Here is a 25,759-nt window from a genome sequence, read left to right as displayed (position 1 = left end):
TTGTTTTTTTTTTTTTTTTTTTTTACTTTTTTAAATAAACTAAATGGTGTTAATGAAATTTTTTTAAATTTGAAGGATGTTTTTTAAAATAAATTACTAACAATTTTCATTAAAAAAAACACTAACGACAAAGTTATTTTTTAAATTTTATTTAAAATTTTAAAAGTATTATTGAAATGTTGGAAGTTTTAGAATATATATATATATTTTTTAATATAACTCTAAACAAACTCAACTAAAAAATTTTATGGTCGAGTTGGGTTCATTATTTATTGATCGTTATTATGATTCTTCCCACGATATCTCGTTACAAAAATAATTTAGAACAATTTTCACTTATGTTAAGTATTTGGAAAGGATTATCAAATATATATTTTTATAAATTAATACGAAAAATTATACATTTATCAATTGACGTAATTCTACCTAATTTATTAAATATATTATATTTTTCAATGTTTTATGATCGTTAATTTTGTTTTTGTTAGGTAAGGAAACTACGATATAACTTTAGATAAGGTCGTACTTATTTTAATATAAGTAGTTTATGTAAAGTGACAAATAAATGGTAAAGAATATTTGGTAAGAAGAAGGAAGAAATTAAAGAAATGGGTTTTGATTTAATGCTTCATTATATCTCAATAACTACAACCAAGTACACTAAGAATGTGACATTTTAGGTGGCCAAATGTCCAAATTGTCCCTCAAAAGTTATCCCAAATTTCACTTTTAACTACTAGATGGGGGTAATAAGATGTAATTTTTTCTCTTGTAGAAATCGAGAAGTTATTTAGTGATTTGGTCGTCGTTTTCACGATGACATAGAGAGAGAAACACCTCGTTTGCGGGTTATATGGTAATTAAATGTCATACCAAAAAAACTAATCTATATCTACGAGCAGATTCCCTTTAAAATTGCTCATTTATTTTGATCGAGGTGGGTATTCACAAAAAAAAAAAAATCCGTTTATTATTCTTTTAAAAAAATATTCGATCTCGCATCGGGTAAAGAGGAGAACAAAGCAATATTTACAATATTTAATTATTAAAAAAAATTCAAACATAGTTTTTAGTTTAAATATTATAGTTCCATCCCGAGGTATGAGGGGTAAAATGGACCTATCTAATTGTTAGGATTATAGCTAAATATTGAGGTGGACTTTTTACACGCTTTTTCACCGAACCCACTTTTTTTTATGGTTAGAGCCGACAATGTAGAACCTAGGAAGATAATTTAATAAATGATTTTAATATTATTTATTAATATAATTTAAAATTGAATTTTTTAAAAATAATGGAATTATGAGAAATTAAATTATGACCGACCAATAGAAATTGAGGAAAAGGGCAAATTAGGAAGAAAATGAGGTGAGAGACAATGAGTTGTAGACACCAATGCCACGCCAAGGCCCTTATCTCTTTCTCTCAATTTCACAACTTTCTATCATTTTTTTTCCCTCTCAAAATATCGGTCGGTCACAGTCTTATCGAGTACATTGTCTTGTTATCATTATATTTATTTTGCTTTTTAATCGTTCAATTATTATCTTTTAATTTTTAGTAAGTTTTTAAATTTAGATTTTAAATTTGGTTGATAATAATTTCGTTTTTTGAGTTTTCTATATATATATATAGAATAATTCAAATCATAACAAACGTGACATGATTAAATTAGATTTCAATTACATATTCTAAAGAAAAAATCTTTGAATTATATTTATTAAAAAAAAATGAAAATAGTTGATGTGAGAATGGGAAAAATGTAAGGGAACATTAGGCTCCAAAATGAAAATATCCAAAGGCATTGCCCTCTGTAAGGGCAAGTGGTGGGGACAAATAACATAAATAAAAATAAATCAATAACTTTGAATTAAATTTGTAATTAATCATTAAATAAATAAACTCATAAAGATCTAAACTATAAAAAAAAAAAAGACTAAAAAAAATAATAATGTAGATTTAGAGATATAATATGGGAAATTAGTTGAAATTAGAAATATTGTAATTAAGAAAATTATTATTGTTGAGTCGAAATTTTGTTGTATTTAAATTGATGTGTGGGTGATTTCCTAATAAAAGGAAACAAGAATGTGGTAAAAGGAAAATGTGATTTATAAGAAGAAATGGTGAAGGTTGTGAGAGGAGGAAGAAGTGGGGAACAAAAAGGAAAAATAGACGATATCAATTATTCATGTTTTTTCAATAAATCCTCTTTTCTTTTTATCTCTCTTTTTGTTTTATTATTATTATTATTATTATGTTTTTCTTTTTAATATTTACTCACTTTCTTAAAAAGGAATTTCCTTTCCTTCATCTTCTACCACCACCTACTACATCTTTCCTTTTTCCGCTTCAAATATTTTTTATTCTTACCAAATTTTTTATTTATTTATTATTATTTTTGTAGGGATTAGAAAATCATATTCCCTGCAAAACAAATTAATTCAAAAATTCATAAAATCAATTCTTGTAAGAAATATTTAAACCAAGAATTTCACGCAAAAATTAACCTGATAAATTCACAGGATCAAATTCTCTGCAAATGAATTTTTTCCTAGTATATGTATATGTGTGTGTATATATATATTTATATATATTTATATATATATAAGAGCTTGCATAAACTATTTTTGTGGTCGTGAAGACTTGGACAGGGTTGAGCACAACACGTTTTAAAAATGGACAAGTTGAGTAGAGCAAATAAAGTAAAGTGCTAACGTTAAAAAGGAGCAACCACTCAACGACCAATCATGACAAAATGTGTGGTTCAAGCTCAAGACGAACAAATAAAAACCACCAAATCCACACCACAAATTTGACAAACCAACTGAAAATGTCTCCGAGCATATAAAATCAAAAAACATAAAACTAGATGGGTTAAAACAATTTTCTTAACTGTTGATGGGTCCGTCGATTGTGAATGAACTCAATCAAACAGGCCCATGATCATATCCCCGTCGGACTCTTCCTCTGGTTCTGCCGCCTTTTCTTCCTCAGCGGGGGCAGCAGCTGCTGAGGCGCCTCCAGACTCGTCGCCTGCAGCAGGAGCTGCTGCAGCTGCAAACTTGCTTGGATCCTACCATTTTTCCACCACCATACCAAATAAGTCATATACCATTTTGTTTTCAATACGCTTTATTTCTAGTTCATTTCTACTGCATCTAATGAATAAATGAACCCTGCTAAAATGCTAAAATGCCTAAGGTAAGTGGATCCCACTAAAAATATGCCATTTGAAAAGGTTAGCAGGAACTTATAATGTCTAATATAGAAAGTTTGAAAGTAATTAAAAAGATCAAAATAAAACTTTATCAGCCCAAAACAGAAATCTAAATAGAACTATATCTAAGCATTTACGATATATTGAGGAGTTTAAGAAAGCTGAAGGCTTACGAACCTTCAAGAATTCTTTGACTTCATCAGCCTGGGGGAATGAATATTCAGTGGCGACAGCAACAGCGAGAAGATTCTTATATGCATTGATAAGCATGTGGGGAGCAGCTGCAAGAGTTGGGAAAGACACAGCGAGAGACAAAGAGGCAACCATGGAAACCCCAGAAAGGAATTTCTCAAGAAGATCTTCCTCTGTAAGATCAAGCACCTCTGGGTCGAAAACAGAGCCATTGTCATAGACAGAGACAACAATTAGACCGTAAGAGAAGGGTCTAATCCCAAGCTTAGAGAGGAGCGCAGCCTCGGATGAACCAACTTTGTCTCCTTTCTTGATTAGCTCCACAGGAGTGATGATTTCCACTGTGCCTTTGTTAATCTTTGTTGGGATGTTCAGCACCTGAGATCATTCAACTCTTAAGTTGAGACCCTTTTCCAAATTGAACGGTTTAAAATTGGAGGTAACTAGTTCACATAAGAAACCTGAAAGAAAGATGTCTGGGAAGGATCGAGTCCAGTGTTTCCTGGGGGAACAATCACGTCAATCGGTGCAATAAGGCCAACACGGGCTGGGGCTCCCACCTGTTTCCATAAATGCATACCATATATAAAACTTGTACAAATATGGCAATTACGCGGAGAAATTATTCAAGGTTGCCGCCACATTGGGGCTCTAAAGAACAAATTTGATAGAACAAACTGCTTGCAAACATTCCAACACAACCAAACTTTGGAGAACCGTGGACTGAAGGCATATTACATTTGATATGCAATTTCATTAGACCTTCAGAACGGATGGGCTATGCAATTTCATTAGACTCTTCTGCATTTCTCAATGATCAATTCAGTTCTATAAAAAAAACCATTATAAAGTTACCATCGCGAACTAATTACCAATACATTGTATTTATATCGATAACTCTCTATGAGAACAATAATAGCTCAGAATAGGGCACATAACTTTTAAGGAAACTACAAATCTAGCATTAGGCAATGTATGGGTAAAAGCCGGCATGGAAATCACAGCACAGAGCAGAAAGTGGAAATGAAATAAAATAAAATCCAAACACAATACCTTGTACTTGGCGACCTCTTCCTTCACTTCCTTCAAATCGCCTTTAGTGAAGATCAAACCCACGTTTCCCTAAACATCGATCGAAGAAAGCTCGTTCAAATCAACAAGAGACAAAATCAAAATCAAAATCGAGTTAGAGAGATTGGAATCCGTACCACAAGTTGGGGGAGGAGGTTCATGACGGCGGAATTACCAGTCTTTTCAGAATGGATTCTTATGGAGCGTTTCATCATAGTGTTCTTACCCATGAGGATAATGGAATCGCCTCGAAGACCCTTGCGAATACTCTGAAGCTGATTGGAGCCAACATTGTCGGCGCCGACGATGAGGACATGTGAGTACTCTTCCAGGAGGCGGCAGAGTTTCTTGTCGTACTGCGTCTTCTTTTGAGCTCTGGTGGGCTTGACAACCATGGCGGCAGACGGGGGAGAGATTCTCAGAGAGGATTCTTACGATTTCGCCGGAAAAGGAAACCCTAATGGGAGATGCAATGACGGAGAAGGGATCGTTGCATGAATATATATGGGACTGTGGTTTCGCGGGCTTAGTTAAGGGCCCACTTATTTATTATTTATTATTTTATTTTATTTTATTTTTTATTTGTTTGGATCCCGAGAATACCATGATGCCTAGAGAATCGTTCTTTCTCCATTTAACGTCAGATTAAATGCCAAATTTCAGTTTATTATATCTTTAATAGAACATTTTAATTTAATTTTTTTAATATGTCAAATAATTATTTGATATAAATTTTAAATTTTAATAATTTATTAAATACTAAAAACTATTAATACTCGACCATATAATACAAATCTATAAATTTCCGAACTAAACTTATAAAATAAATGCGAGTGAATATATATATATATATATAAAATAAAGTATATGAAAATAATTCAATTCAAAACCATATAAAATTGTGAAAACTTATAACATGCATTAGAAAATTAAATAGAAAATAATTAGAAGATATAACACAGTAATTTTACCGTGTGGTTCAATCAAACTTGACATATTCCACTCACCAAGCGTAATTTGAATAAAATTTTTTATTGACGCTTTTCTCAGATCAGAGCACAACCACTACACCGTTCTTTTTATGAGTTAAAGAGTAAATTCAATCATTTCCACGACACAAGATTAAATTGTTATAAGTATTGAAATTTTCAAATAACACACTACAACTTTGTAAAATTGTAGATTTACAAGTTGAATATTCACAAGTATTTTATCACGATATAATAAAAATAATAACATGAAGAAAAATAAAATTGGAAGCTTACAGAGAGCAATAAGATGAACAGAAATAAACTTGAAAGCTTGTAAAGAGCCGAGTAAAAGTTGAACACTCGCAACTATTTTCGTATGTATAATAAAAATATATATCAATACATGAAAAGAAATAAAATTGGAAGTTGATGGGTTATAATAATAATAAAAAAATAAAATAAAAATAAAAGTAGAGATAAAAGTAGTAATAAGTATATAGTTTTTTAATATAATAATATAATATAAAAATAATAATATTAGGTGTGTTATTGTTAATAATTAAAAGTCGACGTGTTATTAATTAAAATTAATTAATTTGAGCATTTAAAAAAAAAAAAAAAAAAACCAACATTTTATTTCAAACCTAATATGTCTTGCTACACTTTATTATTAAAATTAAATAATACATTATGGGGTTGTTTATTAATGTTTTATGTTTCTTTATAAACGACTAGAGTGAAAAAGCGGCTCATTGGTTTCGTTAATGGGCTATGGAAACTCTAAGCGCTCCACTGGTTTCTCTCCCGAATCGCTCAATCGCAGACAACAATCTTCATTTCAGAAACCACCAAATTCTCTCAACAATCGATCAATGTTCAAGCGGCAAGCAATTGAAGCAAGTTCACGCTCAGATGCTTCGTACCGGCCTCTTCTTCGACCCCTTCTCCGCCAGCAAGCTCATCGCAGCCTCTGCTCTTAAGTCCTCCTCCACTCTTGAGTATGCCCGTGATGTGTTCGACCAAATTCCCCATCCAAATCTCTACACTTGGAACACCCTCATTCGAGCTTACGCTTCCAGCGCCGACCCTTTTCAGAGTTTCGTGATATTTCTGGCCTTGCTTGATGAATGTGACGATTTGCCCAACAATTTCACTTTCCCGTTTGTCATCAAGGCCGCTTCGGAGCTAAAAGCGTCGCGGGTCGGCAGAGCTGTTCATGGAATGGCGATTAAGTTGTCGCTTGGTATGGATCAGTATATTCTTAATTCGCTTGTGCGATTCTATGGGGCGTGTGGGGATTTGAATATGGCTGAGCGATTGTTTGAGGGTATTTCTTGCAAAGATGTGGTGTCTTGGAATTCGATGATCTCGGCTTTTGCTCAGGGGAATTGTCCAGAAGATGCATTGGAGTTGTTCTTGAAAATGGAGGGGGCGAATGTGATGCCCAACTCTGTAACAATGGTGGGTGTTTTATCTGCTTGTGCGAAGAAGTTGGATTTGGAGTTTGGGAGGTGGGTTTGTTCGTACATTGAAAGGAAAGAAATTAGTGTGGATTTAACTCTGTGTAACGCCATGCTCGACATGTATACTAAATGTGGAAGCATTGGCGATGCAGAGAAGCTGTTCGACGAAATGCCTGAAAGAGATGTCTTCTCTTGGACTACCATGCTTGATGGGTATGCGAAAATGGGCGATTTCAATGCTGCTCGGAAGGTGTTTGATGAAATGCCTGTGAAAGAAATTGCTGCTTGGAATGCTCTCATATCTGCTTATGAACGAAATGGTAAGCCTAAGGAGGCTTTGGCCACTTTTAATGAGCTGCAGCTTAGTAAGATTGCCAAGCCCGATGAAGTCACTCTGGTCAGTTCTCTGTCAGCCTGTGCTCAATTGGGGGCAATTGATTTGGGTGGGTGGATTCATGTGTACATAAAGAGGGAAGGGATAAATCTAAACGGTCATTTAATTACTTCTCTTATAGACATGTATGCTAAATGTGGTGCTTTGGAGAAAGCTCTTGAGGTGTTCTATGCAGTGGAGGAGAAAGATGTGTATGTTTGGAGTGCCATGATTGCTGGCTTGGGAATGCACGGCCGTGGGAAGGCGGCGATCGAACTGTTCTTCAAAATGCAGGAAGCTAAGGTGAAGCCGAACGATGTGACATTTACGAATCTACTGTGTGCCTGCAGCCATGCTGGATTAGTCGACGAGGGACGAGCACTTTTCCATGAAATGGAGCCAGTTTATGGGGTTGTGCCGGGAACGAAACATTACGCTTGTATGGTTGATATTCTCGGCCGTGCCGGGTTTCTTGAAGAAGCTATGGAGTTGATCAATGAAATGCCTACAACTCCAAGCGCCTCGGTTTGGGGTGCTTTGCTTGGTGCCTGCAGCCTTCATATGAATGTTGAGCTTGCAGAGTTGGCTAGTGACCAATTGCTCAAGTTGGAGCCTAGGAATCATGGTGCTATTATACTTTTATCTAACGTATATGCCAAAACAGGAAGATGGGATAAGGTTTCTGAGTTGAGGAAACTAATGAGAGATTCTGAACTGAAAAAGGAGCCAGGTTGTAGCTCGGTAGAAGTCAACGGCATTGTCCACGAGTTTCTAGTTGGCGATAATTCCCACCCGTTATCCCGGGACATCTACTCGAAGCTGGACGAGATTGCAGCAAAACTAAAATCAGTTGGGTACGAACCAAACAAATCCCATCTTCTCCAGCTGATCGAAGAGGACGACGTCAAGGAACATGCCTTGAGCCTTCACAGCGAGAAGTTAGCCATCGCGTTCGGGCTTATCAGTTTGGCTCCATCTCAACCAATTCGAGTTGTGAAGAATCTTCGGATTTGTGGAGACTGTCATGAAGTCGCTAAGCTCATATCTAGAGTTTACAACCGAGATATATTAGTGCAAGATCGATATCGATTCCATCATTTTCGAGACGGTCATTGCTCGTGTATGGATTATTGGTAAAAGCAGCAAAAGAATGGATTTGTTGTAAACTGAGTATTCACAACTAACTAGGAAGGTATGATCTCTTAAATGAGTAGTAATTTGGAAACCTTTCTTATTCAACTGTATTGTAGATTATGACAAGTATGGATATAGAACCAATCGTACATTTCACTCCCAAATATGTAATTCTACCGTGTAATCCCATTTTGTTGAGTTACGGAATGTACGGAATGTCGTATTCAACTCTGTCACTGTCCCGACCCCTCTTTTCATTCTCTTTACATAAAATTTCTCATTTAATTTTGTAGGGATTGAGCACGTATTATGTGAAATATCATATCGATCAGAGGGAGAAACAAAACATTTTTTATAAAGGTGTGTAGAAACCATGAGATTAGTGGTGATACGTAACGAGCCAAAACGGACAATATCTGCTAGCGGTTGCCTTGGATAAATAATATCAAAGCCCGACACCGAGCGGTGTGCTAGAGAGGGTGTTGCCTCTAGAGAGTGAATTGTAAGATCCCACATCAGATGAAGAGAAGAACAAAACATTCATTATAAGGGTTCGAAAACTTTCTCCGTAGACACGTGAGCCTGCCAGCTATATAATTAAAATGTTTAACTATATTTTGTAAAAAAAAAAAAAATAATAAATAAATAAAATAAATTTCAATATTACAACACATATTTTTCAATTTTAAATATTAAAAATCATAATTTCAAATACACACTTATTGAAGGTAGTAAACAATAAAGAAGCCAATAAAAAGCCCTAGTCCTGTCCAGTAACCTTCCCCCACCTCTTCACTGTCCTCCATTTTTCTCCCTTCCAGGCCACCGTAGCGAACCATAAGCATCTTCACCGGCCCACCCGACTCATTCTTCTCCATCTCTGCCGCAACTGCGACGGCGCCGCCCTTGTATTCTACCGCAAGCATTCTTTCGTTGAGGTCCACACTTTAATCACTCTTTGTTTGTTGAATTTTCTCCTAACAATTTTATCCGGTAAGATCTTAGGGTTTAATGACCTTAGGGTTAGGGTTTTGTTGTCTTTGTTTAAATCTGTTTCCCATTTTTCATTGGCTCTGCATATATTCCATTTCGATTTCGTTTAATTGACTGAGCGGTGTACTTCATTCTACAGCTAGGTCTCAGTTTTCATCATTTCCATGGCGGTAAGCTAGTTCCTAGATACTACATTTTGATCTTACTTTTCATTGCTCATTGAGTATGTTATCGTTCTTTTTCTGGTTACATGAATTTTGAAATTTTTAGGTCGATAAACTTCTGAAAGATGAAGCGAGCGAAGAGAAGGGAGAGCGTGCTAGAATGGTAAGTTTTTCAAATTTTGTTTTATAAACCCTTTTCCCGTTCCGATGTTTAATTTCTTTTGATCATTTTTATAGGCATCATTCATTGGCGCTATGGCGATTGCTGATTTGGTTAAGACAACATTAGGACCAAAGGGGATGGTAAGTTCCACTCCTTTACTTTGAGTAGAGATTGAGAAACCACAAAATAAATCCACCCTTAATCGTTCAGTCCTACAGGGGAAAAAATATAAACTGACATCAACGTGACGATTTGTGGTCTTTATTTCTTATCTTTAGACTATTCCATGACTGTGAATATAATACCTTCCAGGATAAAATTCTCCAGTCTACTGGCAGAGGACGGCAAGTCACTGTCACCAATGATGGTGCCACCATTTTAAAATCCCTCCATATTGATAACCCGGCTGCCAAAGTTCTTGTCGGTATCCTTTTTTTAGTGTTTAACGTGTTTATACTCGAAGAAATTTCTTCACTACTATAGTTGCACAAGTTCGTATAATTCTATTTATGGATGCTTCATTTATTTATTTTACTCGAAGTTGTGCCCTTTTTATGGCTTTAAATGGAGAATCTTTAACTACAAGGTTAAGATATTTCAAAAGTTCAAGATGATGAAGTGGGTGACGGCACAACCTCAGTTGTTGTTTTGGCTGGAGAACTTTTAAAGGAAGCAGAAAAGTTGGTTGCTTCAAAGATTCACCCAATGACAATTATAGAAGGTTTGTTTCTGACTATTTTAATATTTACATTACTATATAGACATTCAAAGTATGAGTTTGTATGCTGTGGCCGTGTTTTGCAAGGTGATAACATGTTATTTTGTTTTTCTAGTATAGGTGGGGATCCCGTTAGGATGGTAATTGGTGCCTTTATCTTTCAATAGCAATTCTAGTTTTGGATGCATGAAAAGACATAAATATTAAGCTTAAAGCCTGGACCATTGTTCTCCTTTTTTCTTCTCCTCGTTGCATGAGTTGACCCACTCTTTCTGTTTTTCTCTGTTCCATGCTCACTCCCAATTAAATCTTCCCTGGGGACTTGCAGAAATAGGGTATTCCCGACCCTAATGGCAAAAGTAGGGTGGTTTTGCCGTCCACATTTTTATTTCTATTTTTATGAAGTTTGAATTTGGAACTCCTTCCCTTTTGAAGATTGAATATTGTGTTGTATGCCCGTGTTATGCTATTGTACAAAAATCTCAGCATCATGTTGTCTTAATGGAATATCTCTCTAATGATTATGCCTCGTCTCTATGTGTGTGTGTATGCATGCAGGACATCACCTCCTTTCTCTTTCTCCCCTTTTTCGTTATGTGGAAACTAGATTGATTATTTTGTTTTTTTTTTCCTGGTACTTTCTACCTTTGTGATGTGTATAAGTTGATTAAGCTTGTCATGGTTCATTTGAAACTTTCAGGTTACAGAATGGCTGCAGAATGTGCTCGTAATGCTTTACTAGGGAAAGTGGTGGATAATAAAGCAGATTTAGGTAATACGCCCATTTCTTCCTATCATTTTAACCTCTCCTTATCTTGCATGAGACTGTTAAATATATTTTTTTACACAGACTATAAATTTCAGATCTTTTATGATACTAAAACTGTGTAATCGGAAGTTGCGGTTGCCCTTTTTCAGAGAAATTTAAATCAGACTTGATGAAGATTGCAATGACTACTCTTTGTTCCAAAATTCTATCACAAGACAAAGAACATTTTGCTCAATTGGCAGTAGATGCTGTAATGAGGCTAAAGGTGAATGCTCACTCTTATCTATATGTTGGGCTTTGGGTTAAAATTATGTAGGAACAAGTTTGATTGCAAGTTGAAATATCATGATGTTTATTGCTGCTATTTGATGGGTACTGTTCCTCATCGTAATAAATTCTATGTTCATGTGTGTGTCCGAGAGAGAGGGAAGGACATTTTAAATAATGTGTATCTGTCTACATGTTGTGTTGGTGTGTCTAATATTCCACACCTTTGGATGTGTGTTCTATTTGATTTTTACCTTGTTAAAATTGCAGGGGAGCACAAACTTAGAGTCGATTCAAATTATCAAGAAACCTGGAGGATCATTGAAGGATTCCTTTTTAGATGAAGGGTAGGTTTTTGTTTTTTGTATTATAACAAGTTTGAAGCTAATGCATATTTGTTGCATCTTGTGTTGCAAATTCTTAAGAAACCTGGAGGATCATTCGAAAACTATTTCATCAAGTGATCTAATTATTTAAATTGACGCAATTCAGGAATGTTTTTTTCTGAAAAATGCTCTTGCTATACAAGCATACTTGCTACATTTAGAAATATTTTTTGTCCTCTTTGGAAAGTTATTGATGTTTAAAATACGAGATTGTATTTTCTGAGCAGGTTTATTCTTGACAAGAAAATTGGTATTGGCCAACCGAAACGCATAGAGAATGCCAAAATTTTAGTGGCAAATACTGCTATGGACACTGACAAAGTTAAGATTTATGGTGCCCGAGTTCGTGTTGACTCAATGTCAAGGGTTGCTGAGATCGAAGGTGCTGAAAAGGAAAAAATGCGAGAGAAGGTAAAGAAGATAATTGGTCATGGAATCAACTGCTTTGTTAATAGGCAGTTGATCTACAATTTCCCAGAGGAACTATTTGCAGATGCTGGAATACTCGCCATTGAGCATGCTGATTTTGATGGCATAGAGCGTTTGGCTTTAGTAACTGGTGGTGAAATTGCTTCAACTTTTGACAATCCCGAATCTGTGAAACTTGGATATTGCAAGTTGATTGAGGAGATTATGATTGGCGAGGACAAACTGATCCATTTTTCAGGTGTGGGAATGGGTCAGGCTTGTACAATTGTGCTGAGGGGTGCAAGGTATTCTGAAAAAACCGATAGATTTTATTTCTCATTTTAGGGTGATTATTCGTGGTCATATTTGAATTTACGTTCTTGTCTTGAAGCTGTTTCATTTGCAATGTTATATGTTTTGATGGTGCTATGTCGTGTTTTTGTTCTTTGCCAGCCATCACGTCCTTGATGAGGCTGAAAGGTCTCTGCACGATGCCTTGTGTGTATTGTCTCAGACAGTCAATGACAGCAGGGTCCTTCTTGGAGGCGGATGGCCCGAGATGATTATGTCAAAGAAAGTGGATGAGTTAGCTAGGAAGACCCCTGGGAAGAAATCGCATGCTATTGAAGCGTTTTCACGGGCTTTACAGGCTATTCCAACGATCATTGCTGATAATGCTGGGTTGGATAGTGCCGACTTGGTCGCACAGCTCCGGGCTGAGCATCACAAGGAAGATTGCAATGCAGGGATCGATGTCATATCTGGATCAGTAAGTTTTCAGGAAGATATTACTAAATTTAGGAATAATAATAACTCAATTGCTATAAAGTAACTGTTGCAGTAAGTACACATCGTATTCAGGAAGATGCAGTCCTTCATGATTTTCTTATTCCTCTCGCTTGTTCTGTTATTTAATTGATCGTTAGTAACACAAATTTTGTCATGTTATAATATTGAAGCTCAACAGACACGTTTTAAAAAACCTTGAGGGAAAGCCCAAAAAGGACAATATCTGCTAGCGGTGGGCTTGTGCCGTTACAAATGGTATCTCAGATCCCACATCGGTTGGGGAGGAGCATGAAGCATTTTTTATAAGGTTGTGGAAACCTCTTCCTAGTAGACCCGTTTTAAAAAAACGTTGTGGGGAAGCCCAAAAAAGACAATATCTGCTAGCAGTGGGCTTTTGCCGTTACAAATAGTATCAGAGCCAGATACCGGGCAATGTGCCAGTGAAGAGACTAAGCTCCAAAGGGGGTGAACATGAGGCAATGTGCCAGTGAAGAGACTAAGCTCCAAAGGGGGTGAACATGAGGCAATGTGCCATACACTGGGCCCTGAAAGGGGGAGGGTGAGTTGGAGGGCCCCATATTGATTGGAGAAGGGAACAAATGTCAGCAAGGACACTGGATTCTTAAGGGGAGTGGATTGTGAGATCTCACATCGGTTAGGGAGGAGAACAAAACATTCTTTATAAGGGTGGGGAAGCTAAAAAATGACAATATCTGCAAGCGATGGGCTTGAGCTATTACAATATGACTGCGAACTGAAAATTTATCAATAGATTGTCGAGATTACCTCTGATTTTGTCTCATAATATCGATAATTCTCTCTCTAACCCGTATTGTGATGATCATATATGACAGGTTGGAGATATGGCAGAACTTGGCATTTCAGAATCATTCAAAGTCAAGCAAGCCATATTGCTTTCTGCCACAGAGGCAGCTGAGATGATTCTTAGAGTTGATGAAATCATCACCTGTGCCCCTCGGAGGAGAGAAGATAGGATGTAAAACAGTGTATGGTTGTGGGGTGGCAATGACATCTTCTGTAAGCACTATCTTATCTCATGCCATATTTACTATTATTGCCATCACTGCTCTGTTGTGAATGTTATATGTAAGGTTGGATTTTGTAGGGGGAGGTTTCATTTCCTTGCAAGAATTTTGGGTTTTTCGTTTACTCCCTCGATCAGTCGGTGTATTTCCATTCACTCATCAGCTGACTAGAGGGGATGCTGCAAAGTTCAGTTCATGAGACTGCGGTGGAGGGGAGCACTCTGCCACAAAATGAATTGCCTTCCTTTGTTGGATCTTGCTGGTGCCACCGGAACGTGTTATATTTTGGGTTTGGCTAACTTATCCTTGAGTTCTGACCTCTCTATGTTCTTCGTGGATGCATGTTTATGCTGGTGTTCAAGAATTATCTCAGATTCTGAATTTTTTTTTTTGAAAAAAGGGTAAAAAGGTGCAGCAGAAAGTTCTTATTTATTCTGAACTTCTGGAATCTGAACATTGAACTTCAGTTTCATTTTAATCTTACAGTTTTTCTGTGTTCCAAGTGAACTACAAAATTAATCTTTTAGGTTTTAGATTTGGCAAATAGATAATTCATGTATCAATTATTAAGTACATAATAATATATTAATTTTGAAAAAAGTGCCAAATTAATCTTAAAATGTTCGACTTTATGTCTAATAACATTTAATAAATTTCAATTGGTTGACCAAAACTTTGGATTGATATCACATCACATCAATAGCCATAAGCTTTTTGATCGTCAAATTTGTTTGCTTCCTTTATTTAATGTACAAATAATTCTGATTCCTAAATATCTACTCCTTCGAGAAAAAATCAATTTATGTCCCACCACACTAAATTTTCATAAATAAATTATGATCTTTATCTATTTAAAATCAACTTAAAAATATTTAGTAAAATTATTTTTTCTCCAAATTTCTAACAAAGTAGCAAAAAAATTATAGAATAAAGATATAAAGATGAGAAAATGAAAATCCCAATCATATCAATAAAAAAATCACTATGAGTAGCTTTCCGAATTTGAGAGAACTACTACTGCCAAAATTAAAAATTTAGAGTTCCTATAAACATAAAATCTAAATTAATATCCAATTCATCACTACATTTCTACACATCTTAAGGATATACCAAAAAATATCCTAACAAATAACATCCAGATCCACCTAAGTATAAGATTACAAAACAGATCTGTCCTTATCCACAGCTATATAAACATATGTATATCTTGATCAATAATTTCATTTTCTGATATTTGAATAAAGATTTGCATGGGTTAATGGGAGGGTGAAATGAGACTATTGGGTGAACCAAAAGCATTCACATTCATAAGCTAAAAAACTGAAAATTAGCAACATCCTTTCCTAACATCAGGCAGAGAAACCTTTTTACATTTCCAAACTGATCTTCACCAAGCTATAATTATATATACAGAAAGTTCATCTAATACTCACAGATTGAAAAGGGTGTCCCTCCTTCTCTCACCTAATATGAGAATCAAGAGGAAGAAACACTGGATCAGGAACAACCAATGGCAGCTTCTCAATGTATGCAAATAGTCTCTTGCGGTTGTCCTGCAAAATCGAAGTTAGATCAATCATTTCACTCTTATCTGTGAAGATCCAGAGGTCGCCGGAGTTGACTCTCTTGAGGCTATCCCGACAGAACGGACACGACTGAGAACGATTGCGCCTGAAGGATGAAACAGACAGACAAGATTCTAGTCATTCACAGTAAGATTGAAGGGTCTTGAGAATGCTAGCAATAAATGCAACCTAAAGACATCAGGATGGGTAAGAAGATTTTTCAGATCCAACAGAGAATTCAATTTTACCCAAATGATTCATTTTATCTAGAACACTTAACGACAGGTGTCTTTTTGTATGTTGAAAAAAATATTGCTGGTCCTAAAAGTGGATAACTTTTGGCACGTCTGAAGAATAAACTTATCTACTCTCTTTAAAGCACTTATGAACTCTGCCAAAGAAACTACCAAACATGACGGAATCACAGACAAATTCTTACCAGTCTCGATAACACATCAAGCACAAAGAATGGTTGCAGTTGGGCAAGACAACCATGGTGTTAATCTCCATGCAAATTCCACACTCCTTTTCTCTTTCTATGTCGATTTCTGAGAGTTTCCCCCTTCCAATTTCATCCCTTCTTTTGTATCTGGCATTGCAGACCTCTTTTTGTTTTCTATCTTCCAATTCTGTGATGCCCCTTTGAAGTTGCAGAAGAGAAGGGAAGATTACCACTGTGATGAGAAGGCCAATCCATTAAAACCCCCACCAGAAAACAACAAGAAGTTGAGAATTCAAAACTTATAAAGTAAAAGTTCATTCATTAAGGCTGCACTCTCAAAATTTCACTCACCATAAAATTCTCTAATGCTAGCTTTACGCTCATAAATGGCCATGGTGGTCTTTCCATCTGGATAAGTCTGCATCATAGCATGGTTGCACAAGTAAAGATAAGGGACTTCAATGGAAAAGGAATATCAAGACAACATAAACACACAAAACTAAGACCAATACCCAACTGGTAATTAATGCCAAACAGAACCAAAATGAAAAGGCATACATACCACATAGATAAGGATTCTTAACAGCCCCAATGCACCAGCAAGGTAACAATCAGTCCATTGAACAAGAAAAAGAAAAAAGGGAGCAGCAGGGCTGTATGATAATCTCATTTGAACACAAGCCCCATCACTCTCTCTTGGACAGTCTAAAGCACTGCAAACAAAACGAATAAACAATCACCAAATTTCCAATGCTAATTCATACGAAGCTACTATCAATCTGACACTCCCTACTGCTCAACTTTTACACAGCCGACAGAAAGAGCAATCAACGATTAAATTTCTTTCCTATCACTGAAACTAAGCACCACTGCAGCAATAAAGATCTTTCTTAATTTGCTTCGGCAATTCACTGAAGGATATTTATATTGCTTGTCCAAATTCTACAATGTAGACAGTTTCAAGAAGTAAACAGTTCCTTGTACAGTCAACAGTAGAATATGTATCTTCTGGAGAAAATCAGAGCGAGAAAACAAGAGTTAACAAGGAAAATCAAGCAATAAACATGGAGGACTCAATTTCTTAATTCTCAGCTTATTTAAAGGGGGATTTGTCGGCCAAAAGGTTACTGAAACAATAAAAAATCCATACAAAACAAAAATTATGATTCGCAGAGAGAGAGGAGAAGAAGACTTACAGAGTATTGGCATACTGAACATCGGCTTCAAGCGCTTTAAGCGAATCCTTGAACGAAAGCTTTCCCATGGCGTCGAATTTTCCCGGGAAAACAAAAACACAGTTTCAATCCAAAGCAAACGAACGATCAGTGAATCAAGTAGAATCAAAATCTCGAGGCGAAACCCTACAGATTATCCTCATAATCAAACAGAAAAAGGAAGAAAGGAAAATCCCGTAATGGAAAAATCCGCAAAAGATATTATGAGCAGAAATTCTCTCTAAGCAAACGCCGGTTTCTCTCAGCTCCGTTTCAAAGCTGCTCTCTTTCATAAATATCATCACAATGTAGTGAATTTACAATCTTACCCTCATTTCATGAACTAATTACGATTCGACATTTTTTATTTTTTTTAATTGTTTATTGGGCTGCAATCGCGTACAGTCAAAAGCACACTACTGAATGGCAATTTAGCCAATGACGTGTCGCCAGCAATTCAGTTAGGGCCCACAAAGAAATAAGATTATGCTTATTTAAATGACGTGGCGAGTTTTTATTGGTTAATAGGAATACCAGGCTACGCCCAATGTTTTTAAATATGGCGGCTAATATTAAATTACGTCCTCATTCCCATTCACTAGAATTAAAAGAATTTTATTTTTTTCTCCAAAAAGGTTTTAAATTATTTTTAAATGGTTATTAACCTTACAAATTTTTAATTATGAGACTAATGACTGTTTTATCAAATTTTAAAATAAAAAAAACTTAATAAAAATACATTTTTATCTCAAAAGTATATTCAATTTATTATTTTATAATTTATTTGAAAAGTTTCATTAATACTTTTAAATATTTTTAAAAAAATTATCTAAAAAAATATTCTTAAAATTTTCAATTTTTTTTTTTCTAAAATTACCTTTTCGATGAAATTTATTAATATTTTGCTTAAACTTTTAAATTAAAAAAAATACCATTTAAATTTTAAAAAGTTTAACTAATATTCTACCATTTTTTTTTATTTTTTTTAAAATATTCTTACTATTAGTACTATATTTAAAAAATACCAATAAATATATGAATGAAAAAAAAAATGTTAAATTTTTTTTACCATAGATGAAAATCTTCTAACACCTCATGAATTATATCCAAATTTTTTAATGTTAATTTCACTAGTACTTTTCAAATGTAGAATGGTTAAATTTTTTTAATGTTTACTTCCTTGGTGCTATAGAAAAAAGGAGACGCATCACTGAACTTGCTGAACATATACCCTTTAAAGAGCAGGAGCTTCGTTCTTTCAATACTCGAACAATACCTCTCAAACACCTATTCAAGAAAGAAATCACAGAAGACTATCCGGATAGAACGCGTTGGTTGCAGCAACTGTTTTGGATTTACGTATTTTTTTTTTATAATAGCTAGAAATAAGTTTCGATACAACTAAAAAATGGGGCCCAATATCGAGAGGAGAATAGATAGGAGGTCCGCTAGTTATAATCTAGCACTATGATATAATAACGAGGCATCATTACTTTGATTTTAGTTTTGCTGATAAACGAGTCGTAAATAACGGTTAAAATATGTTTCACCTAAATATTCAAATGAGGAGTTATTAAAATATTAATTTTAGAGGATAAAGTTTTGAAATAAATTTTGATTTATAAAATTTTAATTGCACAATTTATTTTTTTAAAATAATTAATTAGTCAAAATCATAGTGTTAATGATATAATTGACTGTATTTCTTGTCAAAAGAATTTGGAGTTTTTTTTTATTTATAAAATTAAAGTATTAAACATAATTATTTAAATTAAACTATGGATAAGATTAGGTTTATTTGACATATTTGTCACTTTCCTTAACAATAAAATATTTCAATTGGGAATATATATTTTTTTAGTTTATTATTATTTTTTAAAATCCATAATATTTTATAATTACAATAAATGTATAATGATTTGCAATTTTAGAAATGATATTTAATTAATTAATTAAACACTTTAATCCCCTAAATTATTTTATTAAAAACTTTAAATTATATTTTGGTCAATTGTTTTGGATGTTTATGTGCACGTATGATCTTTTAGAGAGTTTCACGGTCAAACGCCTATTTTATAATTTTAGTCAATAATTGGCGTTCACTATTCTATTAAGGGTATACACAATTTGGGTCAGAGTTAGGTTGGGAAAATCATTTAGACTTACCCGAGGTTGGTTGGGGACCACAGAAGGATTTTAAAATCTAATCTAACCCAAATATTGAATATTTTTAATCTTCACAATAATCTTAAAAGTATGGTAGGGGTTGGGTTGAGTTGAGTTGTAACTCTATTTTTAGGTTTGTTGGGTTGATCTGACCATAAAAATGTCAACTCGCTAATCGACCCGAATTTTCGATTTAAAAAAAAATCAATCCAACCCACACTGAAATATACATTAAATCTAGGTTGGGTAGTTTGGATTGGTCGGGTTCTTAGGTTATACGAACACCTCTAAGTTCTACCATACATCAAATATGAGTTGGATAGTCTGAATTGTCGAGTTCTTAAGTCATATGAACATTTTTATATTCTACTGAACGTTCAATTCTCACTCGTAAACACACACATATATATACAAAGAAATTAATATACATTTACAAATCGTTAACAGTTTGGTATTAGTTTATAAATATTGTCGTTTTTGGGTAATGAATATTTTAAGCCTAAAGATAAACATTAATTTCAATTTTTTTTTGTATAATAATTTTTAAAAAAATAGTGAATATTAAAATTTTCAAACCCCATTATTTATTTTCAACAACTTTAGTATTTCTTACAGCTATATTAAAAATTCTAAATCTATATTTTAAAATTTAGTTGAATTTCAAGAACTAAAAAAATATTTTTTTAATTTGGCCAGCGATTCAAAATATTTTATAATAAATAAAAAAAACAAAATGTAAAATAAATTATCAATAAATAAGCTTAATATTTACATGTGACAAAAAAACCAAACATTTTAAAATATTTCATTGAAACAAGACAATAATATGGTTTCTAGAATATGATTTTATATATATATATAAGAGAATCAAAGTCAAAGCAGTTGATGTTATGTAAATTAAGTCTTAGTGCTCTAGAAAAAAGTCAAACCCGGTCTGAAATGTCAGCTCTTAAAATGATAACTTTTTTAAATAATAATAATAATAATAATAATAAAAATTCTTAGAATTGTTCAGTTTAAGATTTTATATTATAAAGTATCAAATTTTCGAATAAAAACATAATATTTTTGTGATTAATTTAAATAATTTTATGCAATTATAAAGTATTAAATTAATCTAAATTAACTTTTAATAAGTTAACTTATTTGTATTTTATAAATTTATTTAAGTAAATTTAAACAATTAGATTTTTAATTTAATTTAAGTTAACCAATGGGCTTTCTTTCTAATGGGCTAAATATTGGGTTATCATCATTTCTAGGACCAACATACCTTTCATCTTAGACCAACTTGAACATACCCTTGTACACTTTTTCATCTTAGACCAACTTGAAGAGGGTGACGATCCAAACCGCCGAATAAAATTTACGATCCAACTCAACCCAATCCTCAAGTCACATCGCATCACTAACATCGATAATAAATGTTAAATATTTTTATTTTTTTTAAAAATTAGGGTTGGATTGTAACCCTATTTTCAAGTTGGTCGGGTTGACCCGACAAAAAAAAATGTCAACCTGCAACCAAATTTTTATGATTTAGGTTAGGGGTGTACACCCAACCCGAAAACCCGAGAACCCAACCCGGCCGAACCCAAAATATAAGGGTTGGGTTGGGTTGTGTTGGATTTCGGGTTTCGGTTGGGTCCATTTTTTTAACCCGATCTGATTTGGGTTAGGTCCATTTTTTTTAACCCGATCTGATTGGGTTGGGTTCGGGTACCAAAAGAAAATGATTGGGTCAACCTGGCCCAACCCGAAAATATTAAAAAAAAAAAATTAAAGCCCAAAAGCCCGAAGTCAAAGCCCATTTTACAATTTATCTAATCTCTGACCAAAACCCAAGCCCAAACCCAAACCTGACATTTCAAAACCCAATAATTACTTTGTTAGTGAAAGAAATTTCTCCCCCCGAGACTCGCCCAAGGACTCCCTCTACAAAAATGGCTGTTATTTTAAATATATTATTTTAAATAAGTTATTTTAAATTTTCATTCCCCTTTCCAATTCATTTTACTCTCCAATCCATTCCTCTCTCTACCTCCCTTCAATCCATTCATCTCCCTACTTCTCAATCCATTCATCCATTCCTCTGACTACCTCTTTGCAATCAATTCCTCTCTCTATCTCTCTGCAATCCATTGATCAATTCCTCTCCCTACCTCTCTACAATTCATTCTACTCTCAGCCTCTTCACTAAATCTATTCCTTTCCCTACCTCTCTGCTCTCAGCCTCTCCACAAAATACAAATCTCTCTCGATATTTAGTCTCTCTCAAGGAATTTGATCTCAATAGCATTCTCTTGCGTTCTTTGTCTTGTTTCTTTCTCGCGCGCCGTCTTTCTCTCTTTAGTCTCCTAGAACACTATAACGGATAAGTTTTTTCTCTTTTTTTTGTTATATTCCCTTGCAAAGACTGATCGTATATTTTAACCTTGATGCATTATATGATAATTGTTCATATTGGGTTAAATGTTTGAATCATAATAGTTCTATTTTACTTTATAGATGGAAAACAATAGTGCAACTGTATGTGCAAGTAGCTCTAGTAATTATAATGCATCGAAACCACCATTGACTACACAATCTGAATTTAAGGAAATCTGAATTTAAGGAGAAGAAACCCAGTAAATCAACCGTGTGGGATCACTTTACAAGATTAGAGAATAATAATAAGAGGTGCAAGTGCAACTATTGTCCTAAGGAGTACTAATTCTTGTGGAACTAACAGGTTATGGAAGCACTTGAAAAATCAGTGTAAGAAGTACACATATAAGGTGGAGGACAAAGGACAAACCACTCTAAGTTTTCAACTTTCAATAGATGGAAAGGGTGGTAGTAATAATTTTGATGGTGTATTTTATAACACATGCGGAAGCAATTTGGATCTTAGGCACTTTTAGAACATCAATTATAGTAAATAACTAACATGTTCATAAATATTAAAACTTAATGAGTTTGAATACTAACCTTTTGTAGTTCAAATTCCTTTTTCCTCACGAACCAGTTTCGAACCACCACTAGTGTCTTCTCCACTATCCTCCGGCCTTAGAACAGGATTGTGGAATCCGGTGAGTGACTAAAGTTAGGAGGGATTTTGTATATATGAAGAGAGTGTTTGTGAGAGGTTTTTCTCAAGGTTTTTCCACCAAGGAGAACCTTTCATGTATCATGATCACTCTATTTATAGAGTTATGTTTGCATGTTTATGCAAATTTGAGATCACCAAATTTTAACACTCAAAATTCCACAAAAACTTGTGGGGGGTTTATTTGGCAAACATGCAAGTTTGGTTAAACCAAATTTTGACACCTCAAAATTCCACTGACATGTATTTTTCCATTAAATGAAGTCAACATTTTGACTTTCTTCGTTTTAATTCAACAATTAATTTGAATAATTAATTTCAAATTAAAGTAATATTAAATGATTAATTAAACTATTTAATTGATATTTAATATTAATTCAAATGCCAATCTCAATCAATTCCAACACATATTTGATTAAGATATTTAAATCTTATTTAAATATCTTAGATTCTCTCTTTTTGTTTAATTCGTAAATAAAACAAAAATGCGGTTAAATATATCGTATATATGTAGCGCATATTCCCTAATTTGAATTCGAACACTTTGAACTCACTCGTCACACTGTTCTATGGTTTAGTCCGATATGAGCTAGCAGAGGAACCTAATGGACCTATAGATCATGGGCTCCAACGATCCAAGATTAACCGGTTAAACTCATTAACCTTGTTAACCAACATTCGTTAACTACTAGGACACTCCACTATAGCCTAGTAGTTGCACTCCCCTCACTATAGATATATTTTTGTCCATTTGATATAACCATGATTAGTAAGTCGATCCTTCACAGGTTGTTCGTAACTAGAGCTGGGTCAATTTACCGTTTTACCCCTGAAGTTACTTCTTGTTCCTTATGTCTCACTGATCCTCTAATGAACAATTGGTTTCTGGTCCAACCAGTAAACCGAATCCCTCTCAGCCCAATGAGAGGGTGGGGCCCCTTGTTCAAGACCTGGAGTCAGTGCTTAAGGGAACTACTTCTCTTCTATCCCTAAAAGTGGGTAGGAGTGAATTCCATCTTGCACCCCACGTCCCCAACCATTCACCTAGTCTTACCCCTGAAATGGGAGGCCTATTGAGTCGGCGAACTCGAGCCACTCTCATCCATGTAAATCTAAGGATAATTCCGAATAAACAGGAGTTCATGGTTAGCTCAAGATTAAAATCGAGTTACCTAGGGGCATCGAATGAAAAGAAAATCAGTCTCAACAATAAACGACATTATAAAGTGAGAGTGGTTTTCTTCATGGTCTGATCTTATGCAATATTCATTGTATAGAACGCCCCCACTCACATGTCTCCACATGTACAATTTAGTGATCACATTGTTTATATCATATACAAAAGTGGGCTGCATTTATAGTGTCCCCAGAATAAGGTACTTAGCCTTATCCTTACACTATAGATCATTTTGACTGTATACTTGAACTTGATCCACTCTTATGTCTCTACATATAGTTCAAGTAATCATACTATAGCCAGAGTGTTCTTAGTTTATTGGATTTAGATTAATAATCGTAAAGTTCACTTTATTCAATAACAATCTTTACTGAATAAACAACAATAATAACTTTATTGAAAATAGAATATGTTTTTGTTTACAAACTATGAGTTTTAGGACATAAAACCCAACAAACTCCCACTTGGACTAAAACTCTAGTGGGTTTTATAACGTTGAGTAGAGAGAAAGACATAAATACAATAAACTCACTAGGTGCCCTTCAAACACTTTGGCCGTGAGGGGCTTTGTAAATGGATCAACAATGTTGTGCTCTGAAGCTATCTGTGTGACGATCACATCTCCTCGTTGCACAATCTCCCTTATGAGATGATATTTGCGCTCAATATGTTTTCCTCTCTTATGGCTTCTTGGTTCTTTTGAATTTGCAACTGCTCCACTGTTATCACAATAAAGAGTGACGGGAAGATGCATATTTGGAACGACTTCCAAATCAGTTAAGAACTTCCTAAGCCATACAAATTCTTTCGCTGCTTCACAAGTAGCAACATACTCAGCCTCCATGGTGGAATTAGCAATGCAACCTTGCTTTATGCTTCTCCATATTATTGCTCCTCTGTTCAGAGTGAAGACAGATCCTGATGTCGATTTCCTCGAATCTACATCGGTCTGAAAGTCTGATAAGATAAGGAATCAATACAAAGGGAATAAGATTCGGATTACCTTATTGATCGAATATCTCAAGCAAAGAACACTTTGTTTGAGATTCGAATCACTCCAGAAGCAAGATCGATCATGTCTAGCTTCAATGATTCTTGTTGATCAAATATCTCAAGACAAGAACACTTGATTGAGATTCGAATCACTCCACAAGCAAGATTGATCATGTCGAGCTTGAATGATTCTACATGCAACCTAAACTACATAGAGTTGCAAAGAAACTTAGCCATTGGCTAAAGAAAAGCACAAATGCTTCTTTTGATATATCTTCTAGGTCTTATTACAAATACAACATAGATGGCTTTATATAGCCTCAAAATGAAACTATTAAAGGCATTCCAAAAGTTGTAACATTCACACTTTATGGCCATAATTAGCCATTATGTAAATGTAACCGAAATTAAATAAAAAGTCATAAAACACAATAACTCTAAATTATAACCCACCCAAAATTTACAACAATCAAACTTTATTCTTCTTCAATGTAGCATGAATTGAAACATCTTTTGATTATTTTGATAACCTTTTCTCCACATCTTCATTGAAGCATATTGTATGATTGATGTCTCTTGGTTCATATCATTCTCCACTTCTTCAAGAGGATTCGTCCTCGAATCTATTTGTGAAACTTTGCTGCAAAAAATAAGTTATGGAAATACGAAGGACCTCACAACACTCTCTCACAAATGAAGCTTTCATTCTTACCTCTCAAATTTTTTAGTAGAGCCCAGATTGAATTTTTTTTATTTTGGATCGATTAAAAACTAAAAAGATAAAAAAAAAACAAATTGAAAAGAAACGCAAAGGAAACATATATCCGATCTTGAGCCTGAAGCTCTGATACCAAATGATAAGATAAGGAATCACTACAAGGGGAAGAAGATTCGGATTACCTTATTGATCGAATATCTCAAGCAAAGAACACTTTGTTTGAGATTCGAATCACTCCAGAAGCAAGATCGATCATGTCTAGCTTCAAT

General features: G+C 34.4%; 4 protein-coding genes across 7 annotated transcripts; 2 read left to right on the top strand and 2 right to left on the bottom strand.

The window, feature by feature from the left end:
* Nucleotides 1-2,719: 2,719 nt before the first annotated feature.
* LOC111464893 (60S acidic ribosomal protein P0-like) lies at nucleotides 2,720-4,930 on the bottom strand. Its single transcript, XM_023109174.1, has 5 exons — nucleotides 4,621-4,930; nucleotides 4,466-4,534; nucleotides 3,874-3,972; nucleotides 3,398-3,790; nucleotides 2,720-3,076 (listed from the first exon to the last, which is right to left on the bottom strand). Exons 1-5 carry the CDS (start codon nucleotides 4,876-4,878, stop codon nucleotides 2,927-2,929), a joined length of 969 nt encoding a protein of 322 aa, XP_022964942.1. The 5' UTR covers nucleotides 4,879-4,930; the 3' UTR covers nucleotides 2,720-2,926.
* Nucleotides 4,931-6,192: 1,262 nt separating this feature from the next.
* On the top strand, nucleotides 6,193-8,629 carry LOC111464676 (pentatricopeptide repeat-containing protein At2g29760, chloroplastic). The gene has a single exon (XM_023108897.1). The coding sequence runs from the start codon at nucleotides 6,226-6,228 to the stop codon at nucleotides 8,425-8,427; it is 2,202 nt and encodes a 733-aa protein (XP_022964665.1). The 5' UTR covers nucleotides 6,193-6,225; the 3' UTR covers nucleotides 8,428-8,629.
* Nucleotides 8,630-9,172: 543 nt separating this feature from the next.
* LOC111464862 (T-complex protein 1 subunit beta-like) lies at nucleotides 9,173-14,556 on the top strand. 4 transcript variants are annotated; one of them, XM_023109124.1, is made up of 14 exons: nucleotides 9,173-9,307; nucleotides 9,341-9,362; nucleotides 9,557-9,587; nucleotides 9,688-9,744; nucleotides 9,819-9,884; nucleotides 10,057-10,168; nucleotides 10,337-10,465; nucleotides 11,163-11,234; nucleotides 11,381-11,496; nucleotides 11,769-11,845; nucleotides 12,112-12,597; nucleotides 12,746-13,061; nucleotides 13,936-14,119; nucleotides 14,208-14,556. In XM_023109124.1, the coding sequence occupies exons 3-13, from the start codon at nucleotides 9,582-9,584 to the stop codon at nucleotides 14,080-14,082; spliced, it is 1,584 nt and encodes a 527-aa protein (XP_022964892.1). In that variant the 5' UTR covers nucleotides 9,173-9,307; nucleotides 9,341-9,362; nucleotides 9,557-9,581; the 3' UTR covers nucleotides 14,083-14,119; nucleotides 14,208-14,556. The 4 variants fall into 4 exon arrangements, with proteins under 4 accessions (XP_022964892.1, XP_022964889.1, XP_022964891.1 ...); XM_023109121.1 differs by having other exon boundaries at nucleotides 9,341-9,417; XM_023109123.1 differs by having other exon boundaries at nucleotides 9,173-9,362.
* An 856-nt stretch (nucleotides 14,557-15,412) lies between these two features.
* Nucleotides 15,413-17,618, bottom strand: LOC111464952 (E3 ubiquitin-protein ligase rnf8-B-like). Its single transcript, XM_023109242.1, has 5 exons — nucleotides 17,331-17,618; nucleotides 16,697-16,847; nucleotides 16,486-16,552; nucleotides 16,132-16,366; nucleotides 15,413-15,798 (listed from the first exon to the last, which is right to left on the bottom strand). Exons 1-5 carry the CDS (start codon nucleotides 17,396-17,398, stop codon nucleotides 15,588-15,590), a joined length of 732 nt encoding a protein of 243 aa, XP_022965010.1. The 5' UTR covers nucleotides 17,399-17,618; the 3' UTR covers nucleotides 15,413-15,587.
* Nucleotides 17,619-25,759: the final 8,141 nt, after the last annotated feature.

The sequence above is a fragment of the Cucurbita moschata genome, unplaced genomic scaffold (assembly GCF_002738365.1).
Source record: "Cucurbita moschata cultivar Rifu unplaced genomic scaffold, Cmos_1.0 Cmo_Scf00031, whole genome shotgun sequence".
Taxonomy (NCBI): Eukaryota; Viridiplantae; Streptophyta; class Magnoliopsida; order Cucurbitales; family Cucurbitaceae; genus Cucurbita; species Cucurbita moschata.
This window is presented reverse-complemented; position numbering and strand designations above follow the sequence as displayed.